Source organism: the organism of the source record quoted next, unplaced genomic scaffold (genome assembly GCF_019419815.1).
Source record: "Pyrus x bretschneideri cultivar Hongxiangsu unplaced genomic scaffold, Pyrus_bretschneideri_v1 Contig25, whole genome shotgun sequence".
NCBI lineage: Eukaryota > Viridiplantae > Streptophyta > Magnoliopsida > Rosales > Rosaceae > Pyrus > Pyrus x bretschneideri.
Window position 1 is genome coordinate 2519846 of NW_025999557.1, and position 15670 is coordinate 2535515.

The 15670-nt window shown below is 40.7% G+C and overlaps 1 protein-coding gene across 1 annotated transcript; it reads left to right on the plus strand.

Annotated features, from left to right (window-relative positions):
* Positions 1-1221: 1221 nt before the first annotated feature.
* Positions 1222-15041, plus strand: LOC103949958 (BES1/BZR1 homolog protein 4-like). The gene is made up of 3 exons (XM_009361096.3): positions 1222-1768; positions 13763-14517; positions 14604-15041. Exons 1-3 carry the CDS (start codon positions 1553-1555, stop codon positions 14605-14607), a joined length of 975 nt encoding a protein of 324 aa, XP_009359371.1. The 5' UTR covers positions 1222-1552; the 3' UTR covers positions 14608-15041.
* Positions 15042-15670: the final 629 nt, after the last annotated feature.

A 15670-nucleotide genomic window follows, 5' to 3' on the forward strand; every position in this document is an offset into this window, starting at 1 on the left:
GGAATCCGTTCTCCCGGAGCTCAGCTTCGATGACGGTGTCGACCTCGATGAAGTTGGAGAGAGCATGGTTAGAGTGCGAAGAAGGGGATTGGAGCCCCGAGGAGGACGTGCCGTTGTCGGTAACGAGAACGGAAGGCTCGGGATCGGAGGAGGAGGCTCTGATGGAAAGCTTTGGGAAAAAATGGGTGGTGGTTTTGGTGGTGGTGGTGATGACCGGCAACCGGCGATTGAAGTTGGAGAGGAAGGAGGAGTGGTGCTTTGAGATGGCGAGGTTGGACGGGGTGAGGAGATGTATGGACTGCAACATTGTGACTAGGGGTGAGCGGCTGTGAATGATCATGGAGGGAGAACGTGGGGGTTTAAAGGGGGTGGACGGAGCTACCGAAGCGAAGAGAGAGCTCTGGGAGGAGTTTCCAAAGCGAGGAAATGAGGAAAGACAAAAGTAGCTGGACTGATGGGTAGTGGGTCGGGGAGGTGAACAGGGAAGAGTGGATTGAAGAAGACATGGGATTTAGGGTTTGGGTAAGGGGTTGTAGGGAAGGGGAAAGGGAATGAGGTTTAGGGATTTATTTATTTTTTTTTTTTTTAAATATTTAGAAGATTTAGGCTTATTAAAAAAAATTAAAAAATTTTTTTTTTTGCCATGTGGCAGGCATTTGGCAACCACGTGGCATATATGTAGCAGCCACGTCAGCACTTAACTGATCAATAGATGGAAAATGTAACGGAGGTATTATTTTGAACTAAAATAGTACTTAAGGTATGAAAGTGAAATGTTTTGAAGATATTGTAAGAAATTGAAATAGATTACAAACCTGAGATATGAAAATATAATTTACCCTTAATTTTTGGCTGCGCTTCGCGTTGGCGAGATGTGGGCCCAGAGGATGGTGCTGTTGGCGTGGGGTCACGTGAAACTCCTGCCACGCATGACGCATGACGCATGCATCGCGATTGGGAAGGAGCAAACACCGGGTCCCAGATTGGAAAAAACAAAAACAAAAAAACACCGGGCCCCAGAGCAGTCCGACACGTGCTTGCTTATTTTCTTTTTCCTCCGAAAACAAAAAATAATTGCCACAAAAACGACGAATTGTTTGGACTGTTTGTGCTTGTAGACGGAGACGGTCTGCGTGACCAATGGCAGAGTCGTAAAATAACGACTAAATAAGACCGAATACGTATCCTCTCCTCTCTATTACAAATCGCAGCATTCATGCTGTTGCTTTCACTTCTCATTGTCCCGGGGTTTCATCAAAACCGCACTCCCTTCCGATTCCGACACCGCTCTCCCATCAGCCCCTCAACCCGACCCGATTTCAAACCTCTCACATAGATCCGATCCAATTCACTGATCCTCCGCAAAATTCAAATCCCCGGGCGACTCCAGCTCACTCCAATTCTTCCGTTCAACGCCGCTGTCTCGCCGGAGCTTCTTCCCTCGGCTTCCGAAGACTCAATTCTCTCGCTGCTCATCAGTTCTCAGCTCAAATTTCTCTGCGTGCGGCGTCTTTTCGGTTCCAGCTAGCAACGAAGGGCTGCTCGATTGGAGATGACGTCGGGGACGCGAATGCCGACGTGGAAGGAGAGAGAGAACAACAAGAGAAGAGAGAGGAGGCGGAGGGCCATAGCGGCGAAGATCTTTGCCGGCCTGAGATTGTACGGCAACTACAAGCTCCCCAAGCACTGCGACAACAATGAGGTCCTCAAGGCTCTCTGCGACGAAGCCGGTTGGACCGTCGAATTGGACGGCACCACTTACCGCAAGGTAAAAGAACAAAATTCAATTCTTTTCAACTGCTGTTCAATTGTTCATTACGAGTATTTGATAAGTTTTTACCGCGATGATTGATTGATTGATTCTTAATTTCGTTGACAAACTCAACCAAATTATTAACTTTGAACGGTAGTTATCGTTAAGCTTTTAGCTCCGCCGACCGCACATGTTAGCGGCTTGTGCTAGCATGTGCGGGACGGAGCGGGAATTGGTTGGCAATGGTGATCATCTGCAACATGTATTGGCGCATTTTAGCATAAGTAGCTAACTTACACAGGGGTGCAGCGGTTCATGTTTGCCGGGAAAGTGTCCGGAATCAAGGCAGACGGATAAATGGGAGGCGCTTTGGCTAACATGAGCTGGTGTTACCGGCACACGTTAGCCGGGGGTAACAATTCAGAGAGTTCGGTCATCGGCGTACGTTAGATCTAGTCAGCCCTGTTGTTTTTGTTTGTTGGCTTTGGACCTTTAGCTCCTCTCTTCTTTTTTACTTTTTCTTTTTCGTGAAATCCCTTTTGCGCGTGGGAGCACCACACACAGAGTCTCTGTGCTTTTCTGTAGAGGGAGACTCTGTTGTCTGAAACCCCAGGGGAGCTATGGAGATCTCGAGGCGACGAAGATGCCCCTTTACAAATTATTTTCGAACTTTACTGCCTAAAATGCCCACTTGCTTTGTGTGCCATTGTCTGAAGTTTTGATCTTTTTTGTGTGTTCACTGCTTTGGTTAGTGCTAAGCCTTTTACTTTGTCAAGGGAAACAGAGGCAGAGCCTTTTCTGGGTTGTGCTCGGTTTCTGTTTTAGAGATTTCGTTTATCGATAACTCGCAGTTATTGAGTTTAATAACCCTTAATTAATTGTCACTCGTCTACATATAATAAAACTTTTTACTACTGTAATATGATAATATCCTTAATTAAATTGCTTATTAGATAAGGTACCTTTCTTTTCCACTTTGTGGGAATAGCAAGATTTACTACGGAATTCTCTGATTATACAGAGTCAAAAGCCAATGTAGAGTAATTTTGTGAGTATTTAGAATCATGCCTTATAAGTGCAATGTTGGAGTATGTGGTCAAGTGGACAAGTGTCCAAAAAACCTTTCGGCTAAACAAACCTAAAAAATAAGAAGGTGGACAACACCTTTCCTTGTTTTGGGGAGGAAAAAAGGGAAAAGGTTTTTTGTTCTCTTCAACACCCGTGGGTGTTGGTTTAATAGAAGATAATTGCCTTTGAAGCAAAAAGAATATAGATAGAGCTCATTTCGGTTTGAAGAAAAGAAGAGAGAAGAGAGAAGAAAGAGCTCCTTTTTTGTAGAGAGCAAGGGAGAATTGCAGAGAGCCTAAAACAGAAGAAGAAGTTGTTGCTTCATTTGATTGGTAATCATCAACCAAAGTAATTGTCGTTGTAATAGCTTTGAGCTATATGTATAGAGAAGAAATTATTCTTTATATTTCTTTCTCTATTTGTTTCATTGGTGTGTGAGAGCTATTGGGTGTATTGGGCTTTTGGGTTGTGAGATTGTCAACACTTTGTAAACTCCCATTTGGTTGATAGTGGATTATTGGTTGAGCTCCTACTGCTCCGAGGACGTACTCCAGTTACACTGACTGTTGAGGAACCTCGTTAAAATCTTGGTGTCTTTTATATTTTGTTCTTGCATTTTCATTTGATAAATTTCCTGTGGGTTAGCTTGAGTTGGTTCCATTTAGTTTGGTGCTATCCTAGCACAACAATTGGTATCAGAGCCCTGGTTGCTCTTGGGTACTGTCTAATTGCCAAAAATGTCAGACGGGCAAGATGAGAATCCTTTTGGAAGCAGCTCCGGATTTGCAAGAACTACGGTGCAAAATGCAAAGTTCGAAGTTGAAAAGTTTGATGGCACAAACAACTTTGGGATGTGGCAATGTGAGGTCAAAGATGTGTTGGCTCAACAAGATCTACTTGCCGCTTTAGGAGAGAAGTCGGAAGCTATGTCGAAGCCGGAATGGGAGAAATTAAATTTGTGGGCTTGCTCTTCAATTCGGTTGTGCCTTGCAAAAACTCAGAAGTATTTTGTGATGCAGGAGACATTGGCAAGTGTGTTGTGACAAAAATTGGAAGACAAGTATATGACGAAGAGTGCAGAGAACCGGCTACACTTGAAGAAAAAGCTCTACCGCTTCCAATACAAAGAAGGTACAAAAATGATTAGACACCTTGATGCTTTTAATAAGTTGATTGCCGACTTGTTAAATTTAGATGAGGATATTAAGGATGAAGATAAGGCCTTAATATTGTTGAATTCCTTGACGGACTCTTATGAGCATTTTGTTACCACTATTATGCATGGTAAAGAAACTGTGAAATTTGAAGATGTGTCAAATGCCTTGATGAATTATGAAATGAGGCATAGAGATAAAAATCATGATAGTACCTCGAAAGCTTTATTTGTTAGAGGTAGATTATCGGAGAGAAGATCATCTTCTAGTAGGAAAAAATCACAGTCTCGACCTAGAGGAAACTCTAAAGGTAGAAAACCTTTGGAAATGGATGAATGTGCCTTTTTTCGTAATAAGGGCCATTGGAAGAAAGATTGTCCTAAATTGAAGACCAAAGGTAAAGAAAGTTCTGAAGCTAATGTTGTTGAAGTTGAAACAGATTTTTCTGATTTTGCTTTAACCACTTCCTCATCATTTGATTGTGCTACTAAGTGGGTGTTGGATACGGGTTGTACTCATCATATGACCCCTCACAAGGATTGGTTTTCAAGCTTGAAAGAGTTTGATGGCGGTGTTGTGTTCATGGGAGATGACAATCCTTGCACAACAAAAGGGATTGGTACAGTTCGTTTGAAGTTGCATGATGGCATGGTTAAAGAGTTGACAGGTGTTCGGTATGTACCGAATTTGAAGAAAAATCTTATTTCTTTGGGAACTTTGGAAGCCAAGGGCTTCAAGTTTCATTCAGATGGGCAGACATTGAAGGTGACTTATGGTGCACTTGTTGTGATGAAAGCTCCTCGATGTGGCCATTTGTATTTATTGCAATGAAGCACTGTGACAGGTGAAGCATCTGTAGTCTCAGAAAATATGGGCACATCCGATTCTAATACTACTAGATTGTGGCATATGAGATTAGGCCATGCCGGTGAGAAAGCTCTACAAGGGTTTGTGAAACAAGGTCTTCTAAAAGGTGTCACGACTTGTAAGCTTAATTTCTGTGAGCATTGTGTCTTGGGGAAGCAAACTAGAGTGAAGTTTGGTACTGCTGTACATCAGACGAAGTGTTGACACTATCAACCAAATGGGTCCCACTATCAACCAAATGGGAGTTTACAAAGTGTTGACAATCTCACAACCCAAAAGCTCAATACACCCAATAGCTCTCACACACCAAAGAAACAAATAGAGAAAGAAATATAAAGAATAATTTCTTCTCTATACATATAGCTCAAAGCTATTACAACAACAATTACTTTGGTTGATGATTACCAATCAAATGAAGCAACAACTTCTTCTTCTGTTTTAGGCTCTCTACAACTCTCCCTTACTCTCTGCAAAAAAAAGGAGCTCTTTCTTCTCTCCTTTTTCTTCAAAACCGAAATGAGCTCTCAATTTTCTATATTGCTTCAAAGGCAATTATCCTCTATTAAACCAACATCCACGGGTGTTGAAGAGAACAAAAAAACTTTTCCCTTTTTTCCTCCCCAAAACAAGGAAAGGTGTTGTCCACCTTCTTTTTTTAGGTTTGTTTAGCCGAAAGGTCTTTTGGACACTTGTCCACTTGGCCACATACTCCAACAATCTCCACCTTGGCCAAGTTCCGAAAGACGCCATGATAAGCAAAAATGCTTCAAAACTCCTACTGCTCAACGCCTTCTTTATATAGGCAAAATGTGAGCCAAGTTCAAGCAATGAATAAACTTGGCTACACCAACAACCTTAGTCAACATATCAGCGGGGTTGTCTTTAGTTGGAATCTTCTGGAGAATGATCTCCCCTTCACCAACTACTTCACGAACAAAGTGATAACGCACATCTATGTGCTTGGTCCTCGCATGATGAACCTGATACTTAGCCAAATAAATGGCACTCTGACTATCACAATGCACCTCCACCTGCTTCTGATCAACCCCCAAATCTCTAATCAGTCCATGTATCCAAATGGCCTCCTTTATAGCTTCAGCAACTGCCATATATTCAGCCTCTGTAGTAGACAAGGTAACAGACGACTGCAAAATGGATCTCCAACAAACTGGCCCTTTAGCCATAGTAAACACATAGCCTGTAGTAGACTTCCTTCCATCCAGATCACCTGCATAATCTGAATCAACATAACCAACAACAAAATGACTAATACCAGAGTCATCCCTCTCAAAGCATAAATCAACATCTTGAGTACCATGGAGATACCTCAATATCCACTTAGCTGCTTGCCAGTGCTCTTTACCAGGATTATGCATATATCGACTCACCATGCCAACTGCATGAGCAATATCTGGTCTAGAGCATACCATTGTATACATCAAACTACCAACCAAATTTGCATATGGTATATTTTTCATTTGCAGCTTCTCCTTATCAGATTTAGGACATTGTAGAGAACTCAATTTAAAATGAGGAGCCAAAGGGGTACTAACCAGTTTAGTTGAATCATGAACTCCAAACTTCCGAATCAACTTCTCAAGGTATTGTCTTTGATTCAAACAAACCAAACCCTTCTCTCTGTCTCTAGTGATCTCCATGCCAAGGATCTTCTTTGCTTCACCAAGATCCTTCATCTCGAACTCATTCTTCATTTGATTCTTTAATTTCTTAATCTCTTCGACATTCTTTGAGGCAATCAACATATCATCAACATATATCAACAAATAAATGAAAAACCCATCTTGCAACTTCTTGAAGTACACACAATGATCATATTGACTTCTAGAATAATTTTGGCCTCTCATAAATTTATCAAACCTTAAATACCATTGTCTTGGAGATTGCTTCAAGCCATAAAGTGATTTCTTCAACTTGCAAAACAAATTCTCTTTCCCTTTCACTTTATACCCATCCGGTTGACACATATAGATCTCTTCATTCAAATCACCATGTAGGAAAGCCGTCTTCACATCGAGTTGCACAAGCTCAAGATCATATTGTGCAACAAGAGCTAACATAATGCGAATTGAGGAGTGTTTCACAACTGGAGAAAAAATTTCATTGTAGTCAATGCCTTCCTTTTGTGCATATCATTTAGCAACTAATCTTGCTTTGAATCTTACATTGCTTTTCTCATCAGCGTTTTCCTTCTTGGTATACACCCATTTACAACCAATAGCTTTCTTACCCTTAGGCAATTTAGCTAACTCCCAAGTCTTGTTCTTCAGGAAAGAATTCATCTCATCACCCATGGCATTGTACCACTTCTCCTTTTCCTCACTCTCAATGGCTTCCTCAAAATTGGATGGAATCTCATCAGTGATAATAGGAAGAGCAAAAGCAACATAGTCACTATACCGAGCTGGCTTGGTAATTTGTCTTTTTCCTCTGTTCTTGGCAATAGACTCTTGAAGTGAAACTTGCTCTTCAACTTGAATAGAATCTTCAAGTTCAACTTCTTCAACATCCTCATGGTCTCCCACTTCTTCACTTGTAGTGGCTTCGACATCAGCGGAAATAGGATTTGAAGTACTAAAGGTAACTTTCTCAAGCTCCACCTGTTGGACATCTTTCACATTCTTTTCAGAGTCTCTGAACATATTTTCTTCATCAAATGTCACATCTCTCCTGATTACAAGTTTCTTCATCTCCGAGCACCATAACCTGTAACCTTTGACACCACTAATAAAACCAAGAAAGATAGCCTTTTTGGCTCTAGGATCAAGTTTATTTTTAGTTACATAAAAATAAGCAGGTGAACCAAAAATACGAATATAATCATAATCAGTAGAAGGTTTTCCAGTCCATACCTCCATTGGCGTCTTACCCTGAACAACAGCTGAGGGTAATCGGTTGATGATGTGACATGCATAAGTAACTGCCTCTGCCCAAAACGACTTGCTCAAACCCGACTGAGACAACATGCATCTAACCTTCTTAAGCAAGGTTCGATTCAATTTTTATGCAACCCCATTTTGTTGTAGAGTTCCCCGGACACTAAAATGTCTCACAATTCCTTCCTCTTTGCAAACTTTAAAGAAAAGGTTGGATGTGTATTCACCACCATTATCCGATCTCAAAATCTAAATCTTTCTCCCAGTCTGGTTCTCAACCATTTTCTTCCAACCCAAGAAAATGCTCAACACCTCACTCTTGTGCTTCATAGTGTAGACCCAAGACCTTCTTGAATAATCATCAACAAAGGTCACGAACCAATGTCTACCACTCAAAGAGGGAGTCTTTGTAGGACCCCAAACAGCTGAATGCACATAATCAAGAATGCCCTTCGTCTGATGTACAACAGTACCAAACTTCACTCTAGTTTGCTTCCCCAAGACACAATGCTCACAGAAATTAAGCTTACAAGTCGTGGCACCTTTTAGAAGACCTTGTTTCACAAGCCCTTGTAGAGCTTTCTCACCGGCATGGCCTAATCTCATATGCCACAATCTAGTAGTATCAGAATCGGATGTGCCCATATTTTCTGAGACTACAGATGCTTCACCTGTCACAGTGCTTCCTTGCAATAAATACAAATGACCACATCGAGGAGCTTTCATCACAACAAGTGCACCATAAGTCACCTTCAATGTCTGCCCATCTGAATGAAACCTGAAGCCCTTGGCTTCCAAAGTTCCCAAAGAAATAAGATTTTTCTTCAAATTCGGTACATACCGAACACCTGTCAACTCTTTAACCATGCCATCATGCAACTTCAAACGAACTGTACCAATCCCTTTTGTTGTGCAAGGATTGTCATCTCCCATGAACACAACACCGCCATCAAACTCTTTCAAGCTTGAAAACCAATCCTTGTGAGGGGTCATATGATGAGTACAACCCGTATCCAACACCCACTTAGTAGCACAATCAAATGATGAGGAAGTGGTTAAAGCAAAATTAGAAAAATCTGTTTCAACTTCAGCAACATTAGCTTCAGAACTTTCTTTACCTTTGGTCTTCAATTTAGGACAATCTTTCTTCCAATGGCCCTTATTACGACAAAAGGCACATTCATCCCTTTCCAAAGGTTTTCTACCTTTAGAGTTTCCTCTAGGTCGAGACTGTGATTTTTTCCTACTAGAAGATGATCTTCTCTCCGATGATCTACCTCTAACAAATAAAGCTTCCGAGGTACTATCATGATTTTTATCTCTATGCCTCATTTCATAATTCATCAAGGCATTTGACACATCTTCAAATTTCACAGTTTCTTTACCATGCATAATAGTGGTAACAAAATGCTCATAAGAGTCCGGCAAGGAATTCAACAATATTAAGACCTTATCTTCATCCTTAATATCCTCATCTAAATTTAACAAGTCGGCAATCAACTTATTAAAAGCATCAAGGTGTCTAATCATTTTTGTACCTTCTTTGTATTGGAAGCGGTAGAGCTTTTTCTTCAAGTGTAGCCGGTTCTCTGCACTCTTCGTCATATACTTGTCTTCCAATTTTTGTCACAACACACTTGCCAATGTCTCCCGCATCACAAAATACTTCTGAGTTTTTGCAAGGCACAACCGAATTGAAGAGCAAGCCCACAAATTTAATTTCTCCCATTCCGGCTTCGACATAGCTTCCGGCTTCTCTTCCAAAGCGGCAAGTAGATCTTGTTGAGCCAACACATCTTTGACCGCACATTGCCACATCCCAAAGTTGTTTGTGCCATCAAACTTTTCAACTTCGAACTTTGCATTTTGCACCGTAGTTCTTGCAAATCCGGCGCTGTTTCAAAAAGGATTCTCATCTTGCCCGTCTGACATTTTTGGCAATTAGACAGTACCCAAGAGCAACCAATGCTTTGATACCAATTGTTGTGCTAGGATAGCACCAAACTAAATGGAACCAACTCAAGCTAACTCACAATAAATTTATCAAATGAAAATGCAAGAACAAAATATAAAAGATACCAAGATTTTAACGAGGTTCCTCAACAGTCAGTGTAACTGGAGTACGTCCTCGGAGCAGTAGGAGCTCACCCAATAATCCACTCTCAATCAAATGGGAGTTTACAAAGTGTTGACAATCTCACAACCCAAAAACCCAATACACCCAATAGCTCTCACACACCAAAGAAACAAATAGAGAAAGAAATATAAAGAATAATTTCTTCTCTATACATATAGCTCAAAGCTATTACAACAACAATTACTTTGGTTGATGATTACCAATCAAATGAAGCAACAACTTCTTCTTCTGTTTTAGGCCCTCTGCAACTCTCCCTTGCTCTCTGCAAAAAAAAAGGAGCTCTTTCTTCTCTCCTTTTTCTTCAAAACCGAAATGAGCTCTCAATTTTCTATATTGCTTCAAAGGCAATTATCCTCTATTAAACCAACATCCATGGGTGTTGAAGAGAACAAAAAAACTTTTCCCTTTTTTCCTCCCCAAAACAAGGAAAGGTGTTGTCCACCTTCTTTTTTTAGGTTTGTTTAGCCGAAAGGTCTTTTGGACACTTGTCCACTTGGCCACATACTCCAACAGTTTCACCTCAAGAGTCTATTGCCAAGAACAGGGGAAAAAGACAAATTACCAAGCCAGCTCGGTATAGTGACTATGTTGCTTTTGCTCTTCCTATTATCACTGATGAGATTCCATCCAATTTTGAGGAAACCATTGAGAGTGAGGAAAAGGAGAAGTGGTACAATGCCATGGGTGATGAGATGAATTCTCTTGAAGAACAAGACTTGGGAGTTAACTAAATTGCCTAAGGGTAAGAAAGCTATTGGTTGTAAATGGGTGTATGCCAAGAAGGAAAATGCTGATGAGAAAAGCAATGTAAGATTCAAAGCAAGATTAGTTGCTAAAGGGTATGCACAAAAGGAAGGCATTGACTACAATAAAATTTTTTCTCCAGTTGTGAAGCACTCCTCAATTCGCATTATGTTAGCTCTTGTTGCACAATATGATCTTGAGCTTGTGCAACTCGATGTGAAGACGGCTTTCCTACATGGTGATTTGAATGAAGAGATCTATATGTGTCAACCGGATGGGTATAAAGTGAAAGGGAAAGAGAATTTGTTTTGCAAGTTGAAGAAATCACTTTATGGCTTGAAGCAATCTCCAAGACAATGGTATTTGAGGTTTGATAAATTTATGAGAGGCCAAAATTATTCTAGAAGTCAATATGATCATTGTGTGTACTTCAAGAAGTTGCAAGATGGGTCTTTCATTTATTTGTTGATATATGTTGATTGCCTCAAAGAATGTCGAAGAGATTGAGAAATTGAAGAATCAAATGAAGAATGAGTTCGAGATGAAGGATCTTGGTGAAGCAAAGAAGATACTTGGCATGGAGATCACTAGAGACAGAGAGAAGGGTTTGGTTTGTTTGAATCAAAGACAATACCTTGAGAAGTTGATTCGGAAGTTTGGAGTTCATGATTCAACTAAACCGGTTAGTACCCCTTTGGCTCCTCATTTTAAATTGAGTTCTCTACAATGTCCTAAAACTGATAAGGAGAAGCTGCAAATGAAAAATATACCATATGCAAATTTGGTTGGTAGTTTGATGTATGCAATGGTATGCTCTAGACCAGATATTGCTCATGCAGTTGGCATGCTGAGTCGATATATGCATAATCCTGGTAAAGAGCACTGGCAAGCAGCTAAGTGGATATTGAGGTATCTCCATGATACTCAAGATGTTGGTTTATGCTTTGAGAGGGATGACTCTGGTATTAGTCATTTTGCTGTTGGTTATGTTGATTCAGATTATGCAGGTGATCTGGATGGAAGGAAGTCTACTACAGGCTATGTGTTTACAATGGCTAAAGGGCCAGTTTGTTGGAGGTCCATTTTGCAGTCGTCTGTTGCCTTGTCTACTACAGAGGCTGAATATATGGCAGTTGCTGAAGCTATAAAGGAGGCCATTTGGATACATTGACTGATTAGAGATTTGGGGGTTGATCAGAAGCAGGTGGAGGTGCATTGTGATAGTCAGAGTGCCATTTATTTGGCTAAGTATCAGGTTCATCATGCGATGACCAAGCACATAGATGTGCGTTATCACTTTGTTCGTGAAGTAGTTGGTGAAGGGGAGATCATTCTCCAGAAGATTCCAACTAAAGACAACCCCGCTAATATGTTGACTAAGGTTGTTGGTGTAGCCAAGTTTATTCATTGCTTGAACTTGGCTCACATTTTGCCTATATAAAGAAGGCGTTGAGCAGTAGGAGTTTTGAAGTATTTTTGCTTATCATGGCGCCTTTCGGAACTTGGCCAAGGTGGAGATTGTTGAAGTATGTGGCCAAGTGGACAAGTGTCCAAAAGACCTTTCGGCTAAACAAACCTAAAAAATAAGAAGGTGGACAACACCTTTCCTTGTTTTGGGGAGGAAAAAAGGGAAAAGGTTTTTTGTTCTCTTCAACACCCGTGGGTGTTGGTTTAATAGAAGATAATTGCCTTTGAAGCAAAAAGAAAATAGATAGAGCTCATTTCGGTTTGAAGAAAAGAAGAGAGAAGAAAGAGCTCCTTTTTTGCAGAGAGCAAGGGAGAGTTGCAGAGAGCCTAAAACAGAAGAAGAAGTTGTTGCTTCATTTGATTGGTGATCATCAACCAAAGTAATTGTTGTTGTAATAGCTTTGAGCTATATGTATAGAGAAGAAATTATTCTTTATATTTCTTTCTCTATTTGTTTCTCTGGTGTATGAGAGCTATTGGGTGTATTGGGCTTTTGGGTTGTGAGATTGTCAACACTTTGTAAACTCCCATTTGGTTGATAGTGGATTATTGGGTGAGCTCCTACTGCTCCGAGGACGTACTCCAATTACACTGACTGTTGAGGAACCTCGTTAAAATCTTGGTGTCTTTTATATTTTGTTCTTGCATTTTCATTTGATAAATTTCCTATGGGTTAGCTTGAGTTGGTTCCATTTAGTTTGGTGCTATCCTAGCACAACATGCAATTGAGTTAAGTTACCGTACTTTAAGAACAATGTAGTCGTGTTGAAAGTTTTCCCAATATGGCTTTGGTTCAAGTCAGCTGGTAGTGGTGTCGTTATATGAAATTAGTAGAAGAGAGGGTTAACTGAAACTGGGGTCAAATTTTCCCCTTTGATTAATTCAGTTTCGCATTCATGTTTCCACATCTACCTCTTGTGTGCATCATAGCTAGTGAACTTTCTAAAAGGGACCATGGTTCCTTTGGATCTTACATTGCTTGGGAATTGAAGTTAAGTTTGGTTGGCAGCTTAGATTGCCCTGGTAATGCTATAGTTGACCGTTATACTTGAAAATTTGGGGCATCATTTTTATAGGTATGCTCACGGTATTCCAGTGAAATTTAGAGGTTGTCACCAACTGGGAATGTGTCATAGCCTCTTATCGTTGCTAATGATATCATTACTGGAACCAGTGATAAATTCTCTTCCCTCTTCCTTCCCTCTCTCTAAAAGAGAAGTGACATGGAATCAAACAGCTATGCTAGCTAGCTCTTTTGCAATCATTTTATCTACATAATATCACACCATTGCCTGATTTTAGGACATGATAAATGATTAAATTACGATTACCAACCATGGGACTGTAGTTGCTAGTAACCAATCATAGGACTGTAGTTGCTAGTAACCAACCTGGCACCTTAATACACATGACCCTTAGAATTGACAAAATAACTGTGCGAAAGGCAATTTATCGTTATTTAGGCGAGTGCACTCACACACATGCATTTTTAAAATGGACTTAGATTGAAGGCTAAAACAGATGAGGGTTCTTCCATATTTGCTTTATTATCAGCCTAATTTTCTCTTAATGAAACTTTGACTGTAGCTTTCTGCAAGTTCCATTCAAATTTGTTTATACTTGAACTTTGGTTTTTGTTTTTTGGTATGTGCCACTAATCATCTTTAATTATATGCAGGGATGCAAGCCGGTCGAACAGATGGACGTGATGGGTGGATCCACATTAGCTAGCCCAAGCTCGTCTTTCCTCCAAAGTAATCGTGCTTCCTACAATCCAAGCCCAGGCTCTTCCTCCATCCCTAGCCCAACATCATCTTCCTATGCTGCTAACCAGAATGCTGATGGCAGATCCCTTATCCCATGGCTCAAAAATCTCTCCTCTGCATCCTCTTCAGCCTCCTCTTCCAAACTACCGAACCTCTACATCCATGGTGGCTCTATCAGTGCTCCTGTTACCCCTCCATTAAGCTCCCCAACTGCCAGGACACCGAGAATGAGAACTGACTGGGATGACCAGTCTGCTCGGACAGGCTGGGCTGGGCAGCAATTCCCCTTCCTGCCATCTTCTACTCCACCAAGCCCTGGACAGCAGATTGTTCCTGATCCAGAATGGTTTGCTGGGATTCCGGTTCCCCGTGGACCCAATTCTCCAACATTCAGCCTTGTCTCTTCAAACCCATTTGGGTTTAAGGACGAGGTTTTAGCCGGTGCTGGATCCCGCATGTGGACTCCCGGGCAAAGTGGGACATGTTCTCCTGCCATTGCAGCTGGCTCTGATCACACTGCTGACATCCCCATGTCCGAGGTGATTTCTGATGAGTTTGCATTTGGATGCAATACAACAGGGCTGGTTAAGGCATGGGAAGGAGAGAAGATTCATGAAGAGTGTGGATCCGATGACCTGGAGCTCACTCTTGGGAGCTCAAGAACAAGGTGTGTTAGCTTAAACATTTGATTTGCAACATCATGTGTTTTGTTCTGAATTGTTTGTTTGCTCACTCGAACAATGTTATGTACAGGTAAAGGACTGCACAAAGCGAATTTGTATCATGTTACGTCGCATCTAAAGGACTGCGCAAAGTGAAGATCACTTGTTATAGAACGAACTTTAATTCCTTGTCTGTGCTATTCCAGATAAAAGGGAGAGAAAAAGGAATCAAGGTGAGTTTAACCCGTCACTCCTTTCTATTTATTTTTTAATTCTTCGTTTCCTAATGTTTGTCCGGAGTCATATTTAGTTAGTCATTTTGAGGTGCTGAATGGTTATACAACCCTTTGGTCATTGTTTCTTAGAACAACCTAAGTTTGATTGGAAGGAATCCATGTACATGTATGAATTGGCTGCTGCCTGTGGTTTCCCATTGAAATTACTGTTCAACGACCAAAGGGGATTTAGGCTATAGCTCAATTGCCAAACCTTTTTCCAAGAGTGAATAGATTTATAGTGCTCTCTTCCATTGGCTTTTGTATATTCTTTGACATTATACTTGTGTGTTTGGCATGCTAATTATCCGGTTCATTGGTTGTCTCTATATTATTTCAAAAACATTGCTCGGTTCCTGACACGTAATGAACATTTTCTCAATATGACACGTACAAAATATCTCGTTGTTTGGATGTCAAATTTTGACGAGGAATAGCTCCTTGCATGTAAGAAGCCAAGTACTTTCGGGGTGATTGGTATAAGCTCGACAAATTTATCGTTTCTATTAGAATTTGTCGTCATTGTTGACATACAAAGAGTGAATCACTTTATCTATAAAATCTTATGGTGTGGACCAAACCACCACTACTGCAGCATATTGCGACTGAAAACATATCGGAGCGACCACAAAGGATATGTCGCTTTGAATCTTCATATTTTAACTGTCTTTTGACCAAAAGAAAAGCCCTTGGGAACATAAGACTTTATTTGTCCTTGCAAGTAGTGGAATGCCTAGGTGGTTAGGGATTTCTCTTCAATCTTTTATGTTCCAAGTACAAATCATTCTCCTCCTCTTAGCGTAGATTAATGTAGAATATTGCTTGTATTAGAAGAAAAAATAGAGAGAAATTGAGTTCATAAACTATTCTAGGTCTGGCCAAT